This window comes from Astyanax mexicanus, chromosome 16, assembly GCF_023375975.1.
Source record: "Astyanax mexicanus isolate ESR-SI-001 chromosome 16, AstMex3_surface, whole genome shotgun sequence".
NCBI classification, from domain to species: domain Eukaryota; kingdom Metazoa; phylum Chordata; class Actinopteri; order Characiformes; family Acestrorhamphidae; genus Astyanax; species Astyanax mexicanus.
This window is the reverse complement of record NC_064423.1, coordinates 30,690,780-30,714,051: the sequence shown is the minus strand read 5'-3', so window position 1 is coordinate 30,714,051 and position 23,272 is coordinate 30,690,780. Positions and strand designations below refer to the sequence as shown.

General features: G+C 35.8%; 1 protein-coding gene across 3 annotated transcripts; it reads right to left on the bottom strand.

Annotated features, from left to right (window-relative positions):
* Nucleotides 1–831: 831 nt before the first annotated feature.
* mfn1b (mitofusin 1b) lies at nt 832–21,912 on the bottom strand. 3 transcript variants are annotated; one of them, XM_049465578.1, is made up of 20 exons: nt 21,803–21,904; nt 20,099–20,233; nt 19,928–19,962; nt 19,697–19,822; nt 19,472–19,607; nt 18,851–19,013; nt 18,150–18,274; nt 16,955–17,063; nt 14,658–14,765; nt 12,097–12,250; nt 11,664–11,731; nt 8,243–8,364; nt 7,482–7,608; nt 7,251–7,355; nt 6,223–6,325; nt 5,144–5,370; nt 4,154–4,342; nt 3,836–4,032; nt 2,860–2,994; nt 832–1,617 (listed from the first exon to the last, which is right to left on the bottom strand). In XM_049465578.1, the coding sequence occupies exons 4-20, from the start codon at nt 19,809–19,811 to the stop codon at nt 1,548–1,550; spliced, it is 2,253 nt and encodes a 750-aa protein (XP_049321535.1). In that variant the 5' UTR covers nt 19,812–19,822; nt 19,928–19,962; nt 20,099–20,233; nt 21,803–21,904; the 3' UTR covers nt 832–1,547. The 3 variants fall into 3 exon arrangements, with proteins under 3 accessions (XP_049321535.1, XP_049321534.1, XP_049321536.1); XM_049465577.1 differs by lacking the exon at nt 20,099–20,233 and having other exon boundaries at nt 21,803–21,912; XM_049465579.1 differs by lacking the exon at nt 20,099–20,233 and having other exon boundaries at nt 12,112–12,250; nt 21,803–21,912.
* Between the last annotated feature and the right edge of the window lie 1,360 nt (nt 21,913–23,272).

The following is a 23,272-nucleotide window of genomic DNA, read 5'->3' as shown; positions in this document are numbered from 1 at the left end:
AAGGAAGGAAGCAGCTGATGTATCCTTCGCAAATCCTCATTACCCAAAGTGTTTTGCGCATGTCCAACAAGAGCGAAAAGTTAGACGAAAAATTGGGTAAAAATGTCACAAAACAAAAAAAACTCCCGGTGCAAGTTATTAAATAAAAATGAAAAAAAAAAAAAACATAAAAGCAAAGTTTCGCACCTCAGAGTAATCAACGAGACATTCACAAATGTCTCGTTGATTACACATTTGTTCTCATGTGTATGTTTGTATAATGCATTTTTGGACATGTGACTGATTTATATTGGATTCTGTGTCCCCTGCCTCATCTCCATCTTTTACTGGAAGAGCATATTAACCTGTAAGCTAAAGTTATCTGTTGGCTAGATGGATAGATAGATCACTTACACTGAACTCATTTCTGATCAAGCTGATGGATAAAAGGAGCACCACTGTTGCGCAACACAGCCTGACTAAAAACACAAGAGGGCGCAACTGAAACAGTGAATAGGTCTAAATGACTGAAAATGCTATAAAAATATATATATTTTTAACTCCATCAGACAAGACTTATTCTTTTGTTTTTTAATTAAGTAAGAGAATGTATTACACAGAAAAATAAAAGTGATGGTAGTGTATTTTAACACTTCAGCATGAAGAGTTAGCTCACTGGAGAAACAATGCACTATACCTTGATTATTATATTGTTGAAATGTTTTATTTAACTTCCCTTTGTTAAAAAATTGCAGACATACCTACCCTGCAAAAAAAACAAAACAAAAAAAAAAATCAAATAACCCTTACACCCCATGTGTCTGATAAGTAACAATACACTCAATGATGTAATAATGTGGTAATATTTTATTTTTTTCTCTGTTGAAATACATTTTTAGGCTGATATTTAAAGTGAACATTTACATACTTTTTACAAAGGAGAGAGACAATCCATAAACATAATTTGTTTTTTTAAAGAAAGTTTTCACAATGGGTTAGAATATTAGAAAGGTTTTTGAGGAACATATAGAAAAACAGGCATTGTGATCAAAAGGCTATCTACAAAATACACCATTTCCTCTGGTTGGTTCTGAACTTGGTTGAGGTTTCTAGAAAAAAGGCATGGAAAAAGGCTCTGTTTCAAGTCTGCCGGATATGGTCAGAAGTAGTCTGGATTTTGTTCAATAAAAATTCCTTTACAGTGTGCCATGAACTGCCATGTATTCAACCGCGTAGCAAGAAAAGCTCTGCTGCTATACTTCAAAATTCATGGTTGAACATTTTCCCCATCTGCCACCACTCCCACCGTTTCTACAGTAGTGTAATCAGATCTGATCACAGAACAAACTAAACACAGCAATCAAACCACCAATAGATTGTTCATACTAAAGAAATCTAAAACCAAACCTGTACGTGACCGTTTTGCACATTCTGCAAATATATCCCTGGTTAAAGTGCAGATACAACCGTCCACCTGCCTATAACAGAATCAACTGAAGTCCTCCCCAGAGATGATCCGAGGCTGAGCACTGAGACTGAGGAGCTGTCTGTATGTGAGGAACCTCAGATCAGTGGTGTGGGTATAGATACTGACGGGTGAAGTCCTCCAGCAGACTCTCTAGGTGTGTGGCTTTGTGCCTGGAGGAAAAAAAATAAATGTTGTTGGGTAATCTGCTATCTTTGACTTTTAACAATAGTAGAACAATGTGTTCATGCTTAATTGTTAATGCAAGGTGAGAAATCAAAGAGAATCTGCTTTATATCTATTATATTATTAGGAGCCAATCTAAAAACTTTGGGGAAACATAATGCTGATAATTGCTTGGACCCAATAATTGCCACTTGCAATGTAATATAATAGATGTATTATAGCATAATAACCATAGTCCATGTAATTCTTTCATTCTGTATCAATTTTAGGTGAAAATATATATTGACAGATGGATGAAGATAGTTTTGGTTTTTAATGCAGATAATATACACAACTTAACATTTATTCACCCACTGTTAAATATTTCTATGGCACAAACAATATTTAAACAATAATTAATAATAAAACAGAACCCATCTACAGTGATGCATATTGTATCACCAGGACCAATACACACCCATAATAAACTAAGTTAAGGTTAAATACAGCTCTGGACAAAAATTAAGTGACCACATCAGTTTCTCTGATTTTGCTATTTATAGGTTTATCTGAGTAAAATGAACATTGTTGTTTTTTCTATAAACTATGGACAAAGTTTCTCCCAGATTCCAAATACAAATAGTCATTTAGAGCATTTATTTGCAGAAAATGAGAAATGGCTGAAATAACAAAAAAGATGCAGAGCTTTCAGACCTCAAATAATGCAACGAAAACAAGTACATATTTATAAAGTTTTAAGACTTCAGAAATCAATCATCTTCTGCACCAGTTTTACACACTGCTTTTGGATAACTTTACGCCACTCCTGGTGCAAAAATTCACGCAGTTCAGCTTGGTTTGATGGCTTGTGATCATCCATCTTCCTCTTGATTATATTCCAGAGGTTTTCAATTTGGTAAAATCAAAGAAACTCATCAATTTTAAGTGGTCTCTTATTTTTTATCTGATGTGGTCAATGAACATGAGGGTATTGGTCATTTATTAAACATTTAACTCACAAACATTCAGTAATAAATCTGGCACTACCTACAGTTGAACCAATGTGAATCAAATTACTGTCAATTTAACACTTATTTGTATAACAGGGTGGTAAAACAGTGTACATTTATATACTGTGCTAATCAAATTATTCATGCTAGTGTAATTTTCATAAAACAAACTTCCATTTGTGTATTGATAAAGTTCATATGAAGAGATGAGGGGTTTGCTTGTATGAAATGTGTGCTGACCTGAGGGCTTTAGAGCGACCCTGGACCGTCTCCAGCTCCTGGATCTTCGTAGTTAGTCGCTTAATTTCACTCTCCAGATCTCGCTGGGTCACGTCCACCTGCTGGCAGAGCCTGGCGAAAGTGCTGGCTATCTCCCTGAAGGCACAAATAAACAGTTTAAGAAAACTTTTTTCTTTCCTTCTGTAAGTTATTTTACTTACAATGCTTTCATGAGTGGTGAAACAGTGCAGTGTCTACATAAGGCACATTTTAGTTTTTTCACTAAAAAGTAAATTAAAAGGTTGATATATGGGAAGGGCTCATATATGCATGCACATATTTTGATATTATAATACTATTCATTAGCAAAATCATTTTAAACTGTCTTATTGCACAACATTTATAAAAAGACTATTTTGAGACTTCTACCACCAAGTCTTCATGTGTAACTGTATAGCAAAAAGATACTATATTATACAAGGTGAAGCCACTTACTGCTAGGGGTGGGCGATTTGGCCCTAAAATAATAACATCACGATATTCTCATGGTATTTTCACCATAACGATACTCTTGATATGTCAAAATACTGAATTAAAAAAAATTAAAAAATACACTACTGCAAAAAATGAAATTGAAATTGTATTATTGCATATGATATGATATGGCACCCCCCCCCAACTGAGATATTAAAAAAATAGAAGAATTTTATTAGATTTGTAACAGATGTTAATGATTCAGAATGTCATGATTGTAATAATGCACTCCAAATATCTCCATATATCCAGGATTAAAGTAAAATGAATGATACTGGACAGATATAATCTAGTATGTAGTAGATATATAAAGAGAAATGAGAACAGTGTAAATTTTTCTTTTTTTAAAAAAAAACAAAGTAGTACCCAGATGTGATAATTAGGGGTGGGTGATATGACACAATATTTCAGGGTATAATATCACTCACGATATTCAAAGACGATATGGCACACCCCTACTTACTGCTGGACCTGGTGACTGCAGTTGGAGCTGGTGAAACTGACAATCAACTGGAGCTTCTCAGTAGCATAATCCACAAACTGCTTCTTCAGAGCCCTCTCTTTGGCCTTGGTGGTCCAGGTGAGCCGCTCGTACAGGTAGAGCACGCCGTACAGGCTCATAGACAGAGCAATGACTCTCCAACCTATCGTCCTCCACACCTGTTACAGGTAGAGAGAAAAGAGGGGGGGTTAGGGACTGGTGAAGGAAAGGTTCTGAAAAAGTCAACCCTGTAATAAGAACATCAGTACAGAACAGCACAGCAGAGCAAAGGTCACCCACCACTCCTCCAACGATAACCACACTCATGGAGGTGCGTGAAGTGAGCGAGGCGAGGTTGGTAGCCATGGACATCATCAGCTCCTCCTGGGTCATCACTGCCTGAGACTGACCCTGAGAGGCAGGGGCTCCGGGGGGCGGGGCCTGAACCACGGGGCCGCTTGAAGGGGTGGTGGCTACAGGTTGTGACAGCTGAGAGACAGAAATGAGTTTAGAAAATGAGAAAGGCTCCAGAAATGAAAGATTGTTAAAGGAGAACTAATCATTAACTTGTAACAGTACCAAATTACACAAAGTGCTGGGGACAGAAGAAACTTGGTCTGTGTCTCCAAAAGTGCCCAAACACAACAGATTTTTTTTTACATATTTATTCACTAAATATCAGTTTTCTTTATGGTTAAACAACATGTGGACATTTAAATGTCTTTTAAATATCATGTTTAGCTGTTTTTCTATTGTTTTTAGAGATGGAGGACATGACAGAAATAATCGTTGAATAATCGACTAATCGAAAATCAGATTAGTCGACTACCAAAATAATCATTAGTTGCAGCCCTAGTCCAAACATGCTTTAAAATGGATGATATGGGGCATATTTTGCCTGCAGATAAATTGCTTTTTCCACCATTATCCAGGCTCAAAGTAGCTCCACACCTCATTGGTATAATCCAGAGAGCCCTGACATTTAAAATGAGCCCTTAACAACTTTAAAAATGCACAAGAAGCTTCTTTAAAAAACACAGTTTACAACCCGTGATGTAACCTAATTTCTGGGCGCCGCCATCTTAAGGTAAAGGATTTATCTGCAGGGGCAAAATATGCCCCATATCATCCATTCTAAAGCATGTTTGGACAAAATGTAAAAAAGAAAATACTGGATCTGGGAAAGCTGCAGAAAAACAGAGGTGGGCTATTTAACAAAGTTTAGTACTCTTTATGAGGTTTCACTAAAACAAAAGTTCTCATTTAATAGCGACTTGCGGGCGAGTTTACCTTTAGGTTCTGGTCGATCAGCATGAGGGCACGCTTAGCGTTAGCTGGGCCGAGGAAGCGGCTAACCAGGGCAGCCCAGCCCAGAGAGAACTGAAACTCGATGTTCTCCTGGAAATCAGCGCAGAGTATGGCACAGTTTAGATCATAGCTGAGATCAAACTTCCTGTTGGGGATCAGCATGTGGATCTGGCTCTGAACAGTGGAGGGCAGCAGAGGCTGTAAACACTCTGATAGGGCAGAAGATGAGAACAGATCATTAGTGGATGTTCTGATGTATATTTAATTCTCTTTATGTAACAAATTGTTACCTAATTGTAATACATTTACATTTAAAATAAAAAATATATAGTTCCTTACATTTAATAAACAGTTTCACAAACTGACAAAAAGGACTTCCTCAATTAAAAAAAATGCTCCATTAATTTAACAAATGATTACTTCACTTTAACACTCTTTGGCATAGTGTTGCCCTCAGGCACCAAACAGAATGTTTGGTTATTACAATATTTCATATTAAACCTTTTCCATTACTATTTATCTTTAATATAATGTTGCATGGCAAATCTACATCCAATAAAACGAGGCGTACAAGTTAGTCATAAATAAAAATATATACAATGTGCGAGAATATGATAAGAAGTATATTTGGCTGTTTATATTATAACTATATTCTTAAATTATTGTTGTAAATGTACAAAAACAGCTTTTTTATTTATTTATTTATTTTATTATTTATTGGCTTGTGTAGTTAGAGCACTATTTTAGATTAATCATAATGAAGCAGTTAGTCAGGAAAACTAGTCCAGCACCAAATTTCAATATACACCCCGTTTCTTATTTTAAACATTGTAAAATGAACCTAATGGTATGAAAGCTACATTTTTTTTTTTTTACTGACAAACTGGGCCATTTTCCCCAAGCGCACATATGTACACTCTGAAAACAGCCTATTTTATGATCACTGTTTTTGTGAGATCAGCTAAACCAGTATATTTAAAAATTCGAAGAGAAATTAAGTCCACATTTCAGACTTAACACCATATTAGATATTCAGTAGGGTAAACAAAGACGACACGCACCAATCATATCTTTCTGAGAAGACTGCACAGAAGCATTAACGGCGTCAGAGCACCGGAACGCCAGGTTCTTCCCCATGCCTTTCTCCACGTGATTCAGCAGTTCCTGAAAATAATGTGAAAAAAATCAGTCGTCTGCCAAAATTAGCAACCATAAGAGGCTGACTGGACAATGGCAAAGACAACCACAATCCTCACATTTGTTTTTAATGCTGTTTGTTTTGTTTTGGAATGCTGCCTCCACCTTTAACCCATACCATGGCAGTGGCTTGTGTCCACATTAATAAGTTCTCTGGTTTAAGTTAAAACTTTTTTATTATCAGAGGTAGACCACACTCCTCCCCTGACCTCTGCTGCTGCATACAAGACGTGAGTGAGATCCACTAGAGAGCCAATAAACAGCAGGATTAAGTTCATTTTTTCATGCTCTGTTTGCACAAATTAAATAAAAAAAAAACAGTTCAGCATCACTGAAAATGCTTGGTATCAGTTCACTCCCTCTACACAAACTGGCTGTTTTTTAGATGTACAGGGCTAGGTTAATAACATTAGCTGAGCTAACTTAGACTTAGCATTTACTTCAATATGTAATAAATAAAGCTCTGGAAAAAATAAGAGACCACTTTAAAATGCTGAGCTTCTTTGATTTTACCAAATTAAAAACCTCTGGAATATAATAAAGACAAAGATGGATGATCACAAGGCATCAAACCAAGATGAACTGCTTGAATCTTTGCACCAGGAGTGACAAAGTTATCCAAAAGCATTGTGTAAGACTGGTGAAGGAGAACATGCCAAGATACATGAAAACTGTAATTAAAAACCAGGGTTATTCCACCAAATATTGATTTCTGAACTCCTAAAACTTTATGAATATGAACTCAAACATATAAAATCAAACCTATAAATAGCAAAATCAGAGAAAATAATTTAGAAAGCTATATTTTTAAAACAGTTTTTAATTGCACTGCATTTGCAACATATTTTATTTTTTATACTATTTAATTTATTCCATGGTGAAAAAAACTCACAGATTTGTAAAGCTTCAGGATGTGGGGTGATGGGTGGAAGTCTGAGTGAAACTCATCTATTAGCACTGAGAGTCGACAGATCTCCTCGGCCATGGCGTTAGATACCTGGTACACATAAAAAGAACAGAAGCTGAGTTCATATTGAGTCAAATGTTCATAAGAAGAGGCAAGTTAGTTGTATTGCTGCATTTCTGCAACAGTAAAGTTAAAAAAAACATAAACGTCATGTACCTTGTTCTCCACCTGCTCTGTGATAACCTTGATTTTCTTCTTAATGTCCTCGATGAGGATGTTGAGTTGATTGCGAACAAACTCCAGCCTGTCCATCAGATACTCTCGCTCCTCCAGAGAGGCCACTCTGACCACGGACACGACAGAGATCAGCGAGCAAGAAAAGAAAATTAAGAAAATTAGAATACTCTAAGAATATGAAAACATTATAGAACACATATAACAGAAAAAAGGAGTAAAACAGCAATAAGATAAGGTATTAAGCTGCTCTGCACACTGGTTTAGATAATCTTAATGACAAATCGACCAACATTACAATAGAAGTGATAAGGAGGTAGAGTGCCATCTACCCACCCAAAGAGTACAAGATCAATAGTGCTATCTCAGACTCCGGCTGCTAATGGAAAGCAAAATGATCCAGAATTTGAAGAAAAAAAAAAAAAAAAAAAAAGATCCTTGGGTCACAGTGACAGCCTTTCAGTCCTTCAGCTCAGTAAGAGACAAGTTTTTTAGTTTTTTTAATAATTTGATAACTAATTTGATATTAAAACAAGAAAACTGTTACGGTTTTAATTCATAAATTAATTTAATAAACTTTCAATAAACTTACATTCCTGAGAAATTATCTTTTTTGTTATAGTATGATATTGGTTTATACTGTGATGCTGAGCATGATATCAGATCAAAGTCAAACCTTTTCGATTGCGACAACCTCACCCACAGAGAAAAACTCAGAACACAAAAACCAGGAGTGGACCCACCTCTTTTCAGCAGCAGCGATGTGGATCTGATCCATGATGTCTTTGACACTCTCAGTAATCTGCTTTGCCCTGATTGTGTGCTGCTCAAACTTTGTTTTCACTGCTGACTGCGAGATACACTCCTGCGAGGCCACACACACGTTACTGAGATAAGAGGCACTCAACGGGGTGAAGACACAGACCCGCTACTGCAACTCATACACAACTGAGGGAGAGGAGGGTGAGGAAGGCCAGCAGCGGGTCTGTATCAGCACTGTAGCCTCAGTCTTCATCTCATAGTAACAACAACACACAGCAAATCAAACTAAAACACAAAACATTTAAATCAATCAAAGAGAAATAAAGAGGCTTGAGTTTCTGGATGGTTTTAAAGCAGTAGTTCGATAAAATCAATTAAATAATTAACCCAGATCAAGTTGAACAAACAAAACATGTTCATTGTGCAAAGTCTGCTTTTATAGCTTTTTTTTTTCTTTAGCTATGAGGCTAATGAGCTAGCGCATGAACAATGGAAACAGCTAGGTTTAGCATTTAGGTTTTTTGGGCTTTTATACAGACTGTCAGCACGAATCAGATTTTTGACATATCTAAAAATCAACCTAAATTATACAGGTGCACCTTAAAAAATTAGAATATCATTAAAAAGTTACTTTATTTCAGTAGTTCTTTTCAAAATGTGAAACTTTCATTATATAGGTGTATTACACACAGATTGATTTATTTCAAGTGTTTATTTATGTATTTTGTTGATGCTTATGGCTTACAGCCAATGAAAACATTAAACGGTCTCAGAAAATTATAATATTATATATTACCAACTGGTACTTTTGGCAGTGCGGGCAGTGTGCCAAGTCCTGCTGGAAAATGAAATCCACATCTCCATAAAAGTTAGTCAGCAGAGGGAAGCATGAAGTGCTGTAAGATATTCCAGTAAAACACTAATCTGATTTTGGACTTGATGGAACACAGTGGATCAACACCAGCAGATGACATGTCTCTCCAAACCATCACTGATTGTGGAAACTTTACACTAGACCTTAAGCAGCTTGGACTGTGTATCTCTCCACTCTTCCTCCAGACTCTGGTCCCTTGATTTCCATCTGCTGGTATTGCTCCACTGTGTTATATCAAGTCCAAAATCAATGCAGGGTTTTCTGGAAAATCTTAGAGCACTTCAGGTACACACAGATGTCTCAGTCTAGATGCTCTGGCAGCTCAAATCTGGCAGCTCAAATTTTATAGAGCCTTTTTCATTTATTCACAACATGACCATATCAAATCCAGAGTGGTCTAATTGCAGATGCCTAGTTATTTACAACAGAAACTCACAGTAGATTTGTGATTTCCAGACAGACAAATCCAATTTGCATGCTTGCAAATAATACTGTGGATGGTCATCTCAACAGTTCTGACTTCAGAAACAGGTGCAGTTTGCCTGCAGTCTGAGAAAAGCAGTGGAGACCCACAGGGTTCTATTATGGGGTCTATAGAACTGATGTTTGCTATGACTGTAATAGTGTGGTTAAAGGAATAATTTGGTACGAAAAAAATCAAATGTACATGATTAATCATTGGCCTCAAATGCAGTCTACCAGCAAACTAGACCCAGGCCCTATTTCTCCAAATAATATTGGAATTAATAACATATTAACATGAGGAGACTGTGTTCAATGTGATGGTTGCCTCATTCATCTAAGAGTCATCTTTGTGCTAAAAGGCTTATGGGAAACCCACCCCTGTTTGTTATCTGACGTGTGATTTATTTGATTATATTATCTTAACAAACTCATGTCAAAATCTTTTTTCATACATACATTTTGGCTAAAATTGGTTACTGTGTTTTAAACCACATCAATTTGCCTATGCAAAACAAATAAAGACCTAGTGTAAGAGTGTTAGCTAATTAGGTTTTTCAGGCATATATTACCAGAAACTAGATTTATTACAGTCTAAATCTAGTGTTTTCAGCAAGGTTAGCCTAGCATCTTCTGTTCTTAACTAAAGAAGCAAAAACTTTAGATATCAAACATGTCTTGGCTAATTCTAAGTGATAAATTACGCTCATTTCACAAGAAAAAATATATTACTTCTGCAGTCCTGATGCGGAAACACATAAATATGATTTTATCTGAACTACCACTTTAAAAAATATTCTTGACCAGAAACATACAATGCATCACCAACAAAACATCACTGCTTAAATGAAAAATAATCAACTTAAAATCAGGTGCAACAGAAACACAACAGATAACAAGCATCAAAAAAGTGAAGGTAAAACTGAAGTGTAAAAGAGAACTGAGGAGAAGGCTGCCCTCGCCTTAGTAAATCTAGACTTCAGCAATGAACACACAGATTGATGGTGTATAAAGTACACACTGATGCTCCTGGGGGAGGCACTGGCCTGTTTGGATCAGGCTTGGTGGTGAGGGAGGGAGGAAACACTGGGAGAGTTTATTAAGCTACACGTAGTGAAAGAGAACCGCGACAGACTCGGTTTAAACCTGGTGGAACAGGTTATATATCTCACCAGCCTGGATATAAATAGCCAATAGTTTATCAGAGAGCTCCACCCTGTACCTGACCTCACCTGGACCGGCTAGTAGAAGAAGCTATCTGTTCACATGGTGATTCGCTGAGGTCAGTGAAGTGTCAGTATAGCTAACAGATTGTACCATTAACACAGTCTATAGTGTATAGCTGATTAATTGATTTTTGTGGTCCTAAATCAATTTATAAATCAATCATCAGAACCTGATGATGCCAGGCCAGTTTCACTTCACCTTCCTTCTTTGTGAATTTGTTTATTCAAGTTTAACATTCAGGCAGGTGATAAAACATTCACTGTAGTTTATTGGAAATACTTGGCTTTAATGACCACAGGACAAAAATGTTTATTATTTTATGAGTAATTTTTGCCCCTATTACTTTGTATAAAGATTATATATTTTATTTTTATACCTAAAATGACAGTTATGGATCAATAACAAATATATGGTAGCTACCCATTGGGGCTACCCATTATACGTATATTACTATTTTTTTTATTTGAATTAATTTTCTTCCTAGTGGAGTATTATTCTTATGTAAAAAAGTGTAAATACATATTATATATTCTCATACAATTCTCAAAAAACAAAAATATTACAATAAAAATATAATAAAATGTATCAGTATTTGATTAAACATTGTGATAATGCCCATCTCTACAGTATGTTACTACTTTAAAATCCTAATTTTTTTTTTTTCATTTTTTAAGGTAATCGTAATCAAAAGTTTGATTGATATACTAAACAGTCAGTGCACTTTCTATTTAAACAGTAATACCTATGGACAGCTAAATTGGAAGGAACCATCAAATCTCCTTTATTTCACTGTCTACAGTTTCAGACCCAGGACGTGTTCTCCGTTCTCTTGCACTTGCCTCAAATGTTCTCTCAAAACTCTGGAACTCCTTCAATCTGTCCTGGAAGCCTTCTGCTAAAGCTCCTCCTGAAAACAAGCACCACATCTTCAGAACAACACACACACAAATTTAAAACACATGATGAAAACCACGCAGACGTTAGGTCAGTTCAGGGTTCAACACAAAGCAAGAGCGTGCCAACAATGCCAAGCTCGCCCACTTTAACCCATGACCAGTCTACCCTCACAGCGAACACAACCCTGTCTTATGCCAAGCTCCTGCACTGGCAGGCAGAGGGTCATGCCAAATGTGAGGACAGGTGCTTTGAGGCTGTTACTAAGCTTGGTAAGTGCACGATTGAACGTGTGCATGAGCGTGACCACTCTGTGGCATGTTGACCAGAGAAGGGACAGCCAGTGCCCGGTGAACCCTGCGGTGACCTCTTGCTTACCAGTCTCTGGCATACCCTGCGCCCGCTGCATCCTGGAGTTCAGCACCTCTTTGGCAGAGACGAAGAAGATGTGGTTGGGCGCCTCCTCTCGGTCCACCACCTTCAGTTCCTCCACGAGGAAGTTCACGCAGCGGTCCGTGTGCTGCTTCCGCACCTGACGTGGGAAGAAAATACTTAAATCAGCGCTGCATACAAGATACAAGATACAAGATTTTATTGTCACGTCACAGAGTACAGGTGTACATGTGAGTGAAAAACTTGGGTGCAGATTCCCACCAATATGCAAAGAATAATATTTACAGAGTAGAAAGAAGAGTAATAAAATAAAATAATATAAAATAAGACATACAGATAGCTTTACAGTATAAACACTATTCACAATACACTTAATGACAATAAACATGATAACTTGCACTATAGACAAATATTGCACAAAACAAATATTGCACAAATGTAGATATGCAGATATCTAGAGTGTGCATGTGGAAGTGAGGAAATAGTCCAGTAGGTGAAAGAATAACTATGAGTAAGTGCAGGTAAGGAATGAGTTGAGTGGGGAGTGCAGGGGGCCGAATGCTATAAATGCTATAATTCATAGTAACTGCCCTAATTGTTGATGGATGAGGTTATTTAAATACACAGAGATCGATACTTTATTTTTACTAACACATGTACTAAAATATACCCTATTTAAATCATATATATTAAAATGGCACTAAAGTAGTGCAGTAGAGAACACAGATACCATTAAAACACTTTTGACTATATAAAACTGACCCAAGAAAAGTAGTAGCAAAAATGTTCCCTGAAATATCTTCATCATCAGCATTTCAAGATGAAACTGACCTCAAAATGCTGTTAAACAACTACAATAAATAAGACAAAACTGTACATTCTGCTTAAACAGAAAATGTACCACAGAAAAGCATTAGATGTATAGAAAGTAACCATGTGACTGACTCGTTAGGGAAAAAAAACGCTTAGATTAATTCTGATTAATTCTTTAGTCACACTCTGATTATGCTGCATATTGTCTGTTCTCCATAAATCCAGTAAAAATTAATTTAATCTTTCTGCCTTCCTCCAAATTAATGACTTGATTAATTATATTCACACCATCAAAATCTCCATAAGCCTAGCCCACTAGCACAAAAGTCTTTTAATATTGTGCAATGGTTGCATCATAAGCATATGGAAACAGGGCTTAAAATCAAGACCTAAAAATGCTGTAAAACGACTACAATTAAGAGGAAACTGTACATTCTGCTCAAACTGAAAAAGTGCCATAGAGAAGCATTAGATGTATAGAAAGTAACCATGTGACTGGTTAAAATAGGTAAAATGCTTAGATGCTGCTTAATTTTGATTGATTTTTACTGGATTTTACTGGAGTGTGACTAAAGAATTAATTCCATCTTTCTGCCTTCCTCACAGTTTTTGACTGCCCACCTGTCCGGCCCGATACCAATGGATGTTGGATCCTCAAGTTCTCCTGTCACCTGTCCAGCCAGACTGATGGAAGTTTCTGGAGGTCAGGCTTCCATGTCACCCACCACAGATCAGCTGCCCACCACTTTACCCAGTTTATTCCTCCTGCTTCTGACTAATTGGTCACTCTCCACTACCAATTTCAACAAAGTTTATATGAACTCTAAGATTTTTTTAAACTGCTTCCACTGATAGTGGCTATTCACCTAAATATATATATAAATATATTAAGACTCATGTCGAGGTATAATGGAGGTATTGCTTGTCTGACCAGAGGAGGATGGGTCCCCCTTACATATTAGCCTACATGCTATAGTACATGCGATAGGTTGCTTCCTCCTCCAGCTCTGAGGGGATTGTTTCTTGCCTCTTTCGCTCACTGGGGGTTGTGTACTGTATGTTCAACGTTTTGTCTAATTCACTGTGCTGCTACCATATTTCTATAAAGCTGCTTTGTGACAATGTCAGTAGTAAAAATCACTATATAACTAAATTGGATTTGATTAACAAACCACTATTTAATAGGGTCTTTAAGGAAAATATGTGCATTACTTTGACTGGCTAGTTTAGGGCACTGCAACTGCTTACAGGAGCCATAAAGCATACCAAAGAATAGCAGTTTGAAGCACTGTAACAATAATCCTGTTATTATTTATTTGTAATAAAAAGATAAAAAGTTGCTGTCCTTTCTGTGTCCTCTCAGTTTGATGTGCAGTTAGTTAAAGCTAAAGGGACACTGGCATCACCATATCTGTCATTTTCCAAGCAGTGCTTCACCTATTAGTCTAGCATTAGCTTATAAGTCTTTTAAGACCAGTTTCTATATTTTTATGATGCAGCCATTGCACTATATTGAAAGACTTTTGCGCTAATGGGCTAGGTATATGTACATTTTGGCAGGGTGTATATAATAAATCAAGACTGATACGTCTTGTGATTTGGAATTGACACGCTAGACACTGTTTTTTGTTCTGCTGGATATTTGTTTTTAAAGAGGAGAAGCTAAATTCTGATTTTAAGTTGTCAGATTAAGTTAAAGCTTAAAGAAACTACAACAGAACTTGGCCACTCACATCATCCATGTACTCTGGTTCGGAAGCAGAAGCATCCCAGCGGTTGTTCAGGATGAAGATGTTGGGCTTTGAAAGGCGTTCATTTACTTTGTGGAAGAAATGCTTCTCCTTTAAGGGACAAAAACACAAGGAAAAGGTCAGTAAAGTTAAGATTAAGGTTGGCTGTGTCAGTATGATGGCAACAAAGCCACCCTTTTAACCCTACCTTCCCCCTGTGCTAAACACAACCAGACACAAACACACAGATAACAAGAGGGAAAGACACCTGTGCAGTCTGCTCTTATCTAAGCAGAAGTTACTGAAGGTCAAGCACTAGAGCATTCAGCCATTATACACAGCAAGCTTTTAATAGGAAGTTCACATAATGAAGAATCTTATGTAGTCAAACAAGAACCAACAAAGTAATAACAACCTTGTGTTTACACATGGATTATTAGGATCACTCAGCAGCAGACTGAAAGTGTATTACAGTGAACACCCTTCAGTCAGCTGGAGAAAAGAATGACTTCATTTAAAGGAGAATATACACAACTGACTATTGTTAAGAGTATGGTATGAAAAATTACAGTTAATGCTAAATTCTAACAAGATAATTGATTCTAGCTATCAGCCAGGCCTGTAACGAGTCATGACCTATTCTTTACTGTGAGACAGAGGAAGGAATAGCAGTTTTACTTTTATTTTCAGTTTGAACACAAGCATGCAGAGTCATTCTTACTAGATGATTCATAGTTAAGTACCTCATTACTGTCACTCCTCTTTTTTGGCCTGTTCATCTTACTTCAGCAGAAATGCTCCATTATGATTGAGAATAAAATCTATTTACATTAACTCAATCTGCATTAGTTTCATTTATTTGAATGATTAAAATCTTTTTTTAGATTTTTTTTTTTACCCTAATACATTATCTCCTTTTTTCATTCATTATCTATTCACTGTAATTTATATGGATGCACACATGTATTACACATATGTCTGTTGCACATGCATTAATCCACCAATGCAGATATACACATTTATAAATTACAGAGAGACTAGACACCCTGGTATATCTTTATAACTTTAAAGTAATACAAATAACGTAACAATATCTTAAATCAGTACATTTTCACTTGGTCCTTTTTACAGCATATAATAAACACTTCAGCAAATATCAGTTTAAAATATTGGACAAATTTGGCTGATAACGATGATGATAAAACAAATAAAAAAAAAGCAAATATTGTCTGATACTAATATAGTTCCAATATAATCATGCATTACCAGTAATTTACTTTCTTTTTTTATGTTATATTGAAATACTATACATTTTTGCATTTCATTTTCATTACTATTTTTCTCTGCTAACAGTTTTATTTGGTAGCCCTTTTAATTCAGGTTTTACCTTTTTATTTTTATTCATTATAATTTTATAATATTATAATTTAATTTATTAAATGTATGCTTTAAGTTACCATTTTGCAGATACAATTTTTGCTTGACATCCACTTTGGGTATTACTGATGTTTAGCACATCAAACACATGCAGCAGATACAACTTATCTATTTGGACCTAGAAATCTGTAACCAAGGAATTCATTTAAAACCCAAAATATAATAATTCCAGTTTGTACATGAATATATACGTATATCAACAGAAATCAAGTATTGTAGGGTATTAATGGTCAGTTTATCCTGTTTAGTATTCAACCAGAGTCCAGCAGCCACTGGTTCTGCTACAAGCCCATATAACTGCTGTAGCCAGTTATGCATGCCAGGCATACCTCCACTGATCTAAACAGAGCTGAGGACAAGTTCTCCACTCTTCCACAACCAATCAGCAAGCCCCACAGTGTGCCCCTCCCCCTGGAGCACTCATACTGCCCCTTCTCCCCTCTACACACAAATAACACAGCACTGTGTCCCTTCAGACCCTACCACCAAACCAGAAACGCCACATACCAGCAGGTTAATCAGGCTTTACTAATTAATTTCTGACCTTAGATGACCTATATTCTTAACAAATAAATTTCTAGTTTAAAAATGAACCTTTCAGTGCATGGCTTTACCTAATGTAAAGGTTCTATACCGCTGGAAGCGAAGGTCTAGGCCAAGAACTATTTAGGGCCCTTATTTTATTTCATGTGTATAGTATCAACACACTAACACTTCTAGGGATCACCTACTTCTAGGAATCAACCACAGAAGCTGTTATTCAGACAATAGCTCAGATAAACATTAACTCTCAGTATCTATACAATAATTCAGAGGTGTCAGCAGGACGTGCAGAGGCACACAGACAGATCACAGTCTCTCACCGTGTTCATTAGTGTGGATTCAGAGTTGGCCACCAGCACAAATACATCAGCGTCCAGGCAGAACTTGTCAATCCAACTGTCTAGCTGGGTGGTGACGTCTGTCCCGGGACTGGAAAGGGTACAAATGAGAAACAATGCATTGCTGCCCAATAATAATATTACACAAACATAATATTTGACCTAATCTAAAGCCTCCAAAGATTTGCATGGACAAATTTTAAATATATTGATAGAATTATTGGGATGTTTGTTCATTCATTAAATGTTTCAACTGAAATGAAGTGTCTATCTTTACTATGCAGCAAAGGTATTTAACTACATTTTGTAGTCCTATTCTATTAGCAAAGGAGAGAAGAAGAAGGGCTATCCTTCCTAATCAGAGAGAGTGAGGCAAATTATGCAGTCTAGGGCTTTCAGACATAGATGGCTCTGGCATCACTGGAAACTGAACCAGTTATTTCCCAAAAACAGGGCCAATGCTTACACAGCTGCACCTCCAAGAAGCCTATTTCCTTTGAGAAGCAAGTAAGTAATAAAAAGATGTTGACAATAATAACACAGTGAATGCATATACAATGAGATACATACAGCAAAGAATGTTACATAGTTAGTATGAAATTAGAACAATGTAGTATAATGTAAGAAGTATAATAATAATAATAATAATAATAATAATAATAATAATAATAATAATAATAATAATAGATACAATAAATATAAAAATGGGTTTGCTTTTATTTTAAGTTCTATTGTTTTCCTTGCTCAAAAAAATCCAATAAATTGCAACTGATCTAAGATCCAAACAGCTTTTATGTTATTATGCAGTTATTATACGCTGATTTATGATGCGTGCAGTTACTCAGAGTTTTAGGAATGCAGACATTTTCCATAATATACCATAATGCATTTTTATTGTAAGAATAAAAGATTAAAATACTGTTAATACCCTACAGTGTACTATATAAGGTGCAAACAGAGAGCTAGTTTGGGTTCTACCTCAACTACTTCCTAACAACAATAAATAGCAGCTTACCCTGCCACTAAATGGGAGAGGGTGAAGAATGGGAGCACAAGTAACTAGCATAATAAAACAGTGGACAGTCACGCGATCTATGCAAACAGACGCACAGATACAAATCACCCCAACGCACCCACTCACACACACAGACAAACACAAATCACATTGCACTTGTACCTGTCCACAAGAACCAGATCATCTCTAAGAAGAGCACATTTCGTCTTGGGCCAGAACACTTTGACCAGGCAGCCAGCGTCAAGGCTCTCGTCCATATGCAGTGCATGGGCCAGCTGATTCACTGTCTGTGGGTATGAAGAAAAGAAAAATTTAGATGTTTCCTTTAAAACTGAAACACACCTCTAAAATCAATTTACAAGATAGTGAAATGGTACAAGTCTTAATCATTGAACAATAATGATAGAAAAACACTTTCCCTTAAAAATCCAAGAGGACACAATACAATTACATATCGATACCAATAAATATATTATTATACATATTATATTATCGATAATTGTCTTTTTTTTTTTTTAATATATGGACAATATTTCAAACCAATTTGTGCTGTTGTATATACTGTATGCCAGAAAAGGACAATGATATGCTGGCTAAACTAATACAACTGGCAGACACTGGCTACTTTGAAACAAATTGATTTAAGCCATTTTTTAGTTATTTGTATTAGTTTAAAGTTATATATTAGGGTGTCTATTCTCTCTGTAAGCTAGAAATGTGTATATTGACATCAACATGGGCAGATATATATGTGTAATATCAAATAACAGCCCAACATTCAGATCAGATCATATTATAGAGATAACAGTGTGAGTCAACTTGTCTGTAAGGCTTGAATGCGTGTCAGACATGGCTGCTTTTACCTTGATGCTTTTCTCTTCCTCAGATCCTTCCGTCTTCAGATAAGCCTTGTCTTCATCAGTGCCTTCAACACTCAGGAAGCAGTTTGTAGTGTGTCCGATGCCACTGGGAAGCACCCGGTCCCGCAGCATGGCATTGATAACAGTGCTTTTTCCATTGCTCGTTCTGTGAGGAAATTCAGACAAGCATAAACACTCAGATACAGCTCTACATTATCCACAACCACACAGAAATAAAAGATAAGAGCCTGCATTTAAAAAAATGTTCAGGGTCCATAAACAATAGAAGATATAATAAATCAAAAAACACCTACTACTTATCTTAAAACAATTTAAATGTGCTATAAAAGGTTCTTTGGATGAGCCAAATTTATAATAGAGATGCATTTGTAAAGAATCTTTACAATGAATTAAGTTTCTTGTCTTTTTGCATGGACAAGTCTAGCCAGACACTCCCAGCCACATTAATTACACTCACTGCCCTGTCCACTGTCCACCTCTTTTATTTAAATGATTTTTTGTAGAACAACAAATGGTTTATTTAAAGGACAACCTTTATTTTTAAGTACACCACAATCAATAACAGTTGGATTTAAAAACTCAAAAATTCTTCCATTAAATCACCTGCCAAAGAAGGCCACCTTCATATGCCTGCGAGCGAGCACCTCTTTGATGACCGCCAGTTTCTCAGTATACGATTCAATCTCCTGCAGCTGAGTGCTGTCTGCAATATGCTCCAGCGACGTATTCTGACATGTTTCTAATGTACAAAAACAAACGAATTAGAACAAATTAAAACAAGACAGGTAAAACTATAATAAACTATAGTTTAAAATCACTTTAAATCACCTTTTACAAACTCTGAGCCCTCTTGGACATAGCCCAGCAGCTGCTCAAAGACATCATTTATCTTCTTTTTGGCTACTACAAAGTGCTTTAGTGGAGAGCGGTCCTCTTGGTCCATTTCTGAATTAGCTAAAAAACAAAAAAACAAAAAAAAAACATTACATTACTCATAGCAGTCTAGCTTTTTTTTTTTTTTTTTTAAGTATTTTTTGTTTTTAATTTTTAACTGCTTACCTTAAGGGTCCCCAAATAGTTACGATGTGCCAAACCTTTAAAAGCAAGCACACCACAGCCTTATTAATATTTAACATTTATACACAGTTTACATATTTATACATATTAACTACTAAATAGTACCAAAATACTCTTTTATAATATTTAAGTAATACCAAGGCAATTAGTTACCAATTATTTAATCAGAATCTGCATGAATTTTAGCCGAGTCAAAAGGGTTGTGCACTGTTCCACTGAGCAGGGATGCTTGCACAAGCATGATCTTGATGAAAAATCTTACTCCCAACATTTTCCATCTCCAGTTCTCTACATAAAGACAAGCCAGGTGAGTTTTGAAAACAGTTGCTTTGGGCTAAGGAAGTATTTAAAAGTGTTTAAAAGAACCAACAATTGGTGGAACTATCTTATACAACAGGATTATAATCTGAAGCACACCTCAAAACAACCCAAGAACACAGTAACAGAAAAAATGTTTTTTTTTTTTTTTTTTTTTTTTTTTTTTACATTGTAGCTTTATATTACAGACATAAATGCAATTAAGGGACACATATGGAAGTACATATAAAACCAAACAATCCCCTGATCTAAACCTGATGGACTGAAATGGTGAATGAAACAGAAACTGTTGTTCAGCACCTCCAGGAACTTTTTCAAGACACTGAGAAAACTATTCCAGGTAACCCTCCTTCATGAAGACACCAAGAGTGTTAAAATACCAAGAGTGTGCAGATCTGTCCTCAAAGATAAATGTGCTTCTTAAAAGAATCTTAAGTATAAAACATATTCTGGTTTGTGTAACCCTTTTTGTGTACAGAATAATTCAGCATGTGCTCCTGTATAGCTTTAATATCTTTAGTCTTAAATGTACACTGTACAAAATCGTAAAATTAAATAAAACACATTGAAAGAGAAGAGTGACACTGTATCGCAGAAATAAAGGCCTTCTACTAAGAAGAATATGCAAAGACCTTCAACAACAAGAACTTTTCAAGTATTTCTAAACGGGGGATTGTTTATTAAAGCATATTAAGAGCCTTGAAAAATAAAAATGAATTAATACAAAAACTTGGGCTACATATTTAAAGCAGTGGCTAACTATTTTAACTGCTTATCTGTTTACCTAACATTCACATAGCTAGTTACAACTGCAGCAAGCTGTGAGGTATATCATATGACAAACATCAGAAACAGCCAAAAGGATCAGCTGTCAGTATATTTAAAATCAAGTACAAACCAGTATTAATGCATTCAATCGTAACTAATGAGCATTTTTTCCCTAGCAAAAAATATCTTATAGCTTAAATAAATAAGTTACACAGTACTAAGCCCTTAAAAGTTGAGAGGCAAACACCAATAATACACAAACCAGGTAAGATAAGGTACCCTTAACTTACGTGCAAACAAAACCTCAACAAAATGCAAAACAGAGCAGAAACAGGATTTCCACCGCCCACTGTGATTTGTGTAGTTGAGTTTTTAATCGCTCTGAGCTCCATTCAAACAGTCTGAAGATGGCTAATCTAATGGTTAGCATCTAATCAAATATTTATTGAGCTAGAGTTAGTTAGCTAACAAGCTAGCTACTGTAACCTAGCTAAACTCCTATAAGAATAATCACTCCTCTAATTATTATTAATGTTATTAATCAGCCAACAATCATCAATAAGACCGATAATACCCACTTCACCCGGCTATACAAAAGCATAGAGTGTCGGAGCCTCACAGCCAGGACGGGGTTATTTAGCGCTGCGGCTTTATTTCAGTTCATAACCAACGAAAACAGCGAAAACACAGCTTGCTAAACCTAATTACACTATATCGACACGCGCATATTATCATATATATGATAATAAAACCCATAAATAAACGCCTTACCGATTTACAGACTGATTATATCCTCTCGTGTCATGCTAGCTGGATAAAACACACACACGAAATATTTGACCCTTCAGCGCAAAAGCGTGGAGATCCAGCACAGCAGCTGCTTCAAAATAAAAGTCCCAGAGCTCTGGTAACAGTTTGACCTGATCTGATAACAATCAGACTAATGTAATAAATCAGACTCTACTGACTGAAAGGACTGAAAAAAACCCCATTGAATTAACGTTATTTTTTGTTTAATTACATATTTTAATGTTTATGACTATAGAACATAGAAAAATGATCGTTGATTCAACATACCCTGCTTTACTTGTATATTATACTTTACTGTATATTATATGATTGCAAAGATAATGGTCTAATGTTTTTATTAAAACAGAAAACCAGTGGTGTTAACCATATTGCAATTAATTTTATATGCATTCCCAGAGTATTTGTTTTATTGCAATTAATCAGACACTACTGACTAAAGGGATAATAGGACAGCTACCCTGACAGCAAAAAAAAAACGTTGAATTAATGTTATTATTATTTTTTTTGGTTGAATGTAATCTTTTGATGTTGAAGATTATAAAAATGAAATATATATATATATATTTTTTTTTATTTTATTGTATTTATTTTAATGTATTTGTTGAATTACATCTTACATATTGGTGACTTACGTAGGTACCTGGGTACATTTTCTAATTGCAAAAAAATAATGATGTAATAATTTTAGTTAAAACAGAAAAGCTTTGGCGTTAAGTAACTTCATATGCATTCCTAGATATCAAAACATACGTCTCTAATGTACTGAAACAACGCCCAACGTTCATTTAATAAATACATTTATAAAAAATACATTTTTGTTTCAAATTAAAGGAAAAAGGTGAAAAAAGCACAATAATTGCTGCTTAGGAAAAATGCAATGCCCTGTGGGGGGAGGGGGGGGGTTGTTATAGATGGTTTATATGAATATTTTGCCTAAAATATGAGAGTGCAAAGGGTTGTTGTATTGCTGCAGGGTTTTGATAACGTGTTGGTGCTCTCTGCTGGTCGCACTGAAGAACATGTAGGGAGTAACGATAGGGTGTAGGGAATAGGGTGCCGTCTTTTCAGTTGTACATGACTATATTAGTAGTGGAGATAGGGATCAGTATATAACATTTATAATAGGGAGTGGAAAACTTGGACTAGGCTACAAGCCATTGTAAGTCACACAGTACATGTTAAAAATGTCCTTAAAAATCCTTAAAAATCTCCACTCTAAATGTTGTGTTTTCTAAGTCTAGGCTTAATCTCTATTTGGGGAAATTGGGCAAACACAATACCTTATTATAAAATACCGTTTTCAGACTTTGTACATTTCAATTTACGGAATTTGGCTGATAGTCTTATCCAGAACGACTTACAAGGTTGTTTCTATTACAGAGGTGTGCCAATGTAGTGTTAGGTGTCTTGCCCATGGTGTATAACAGTATA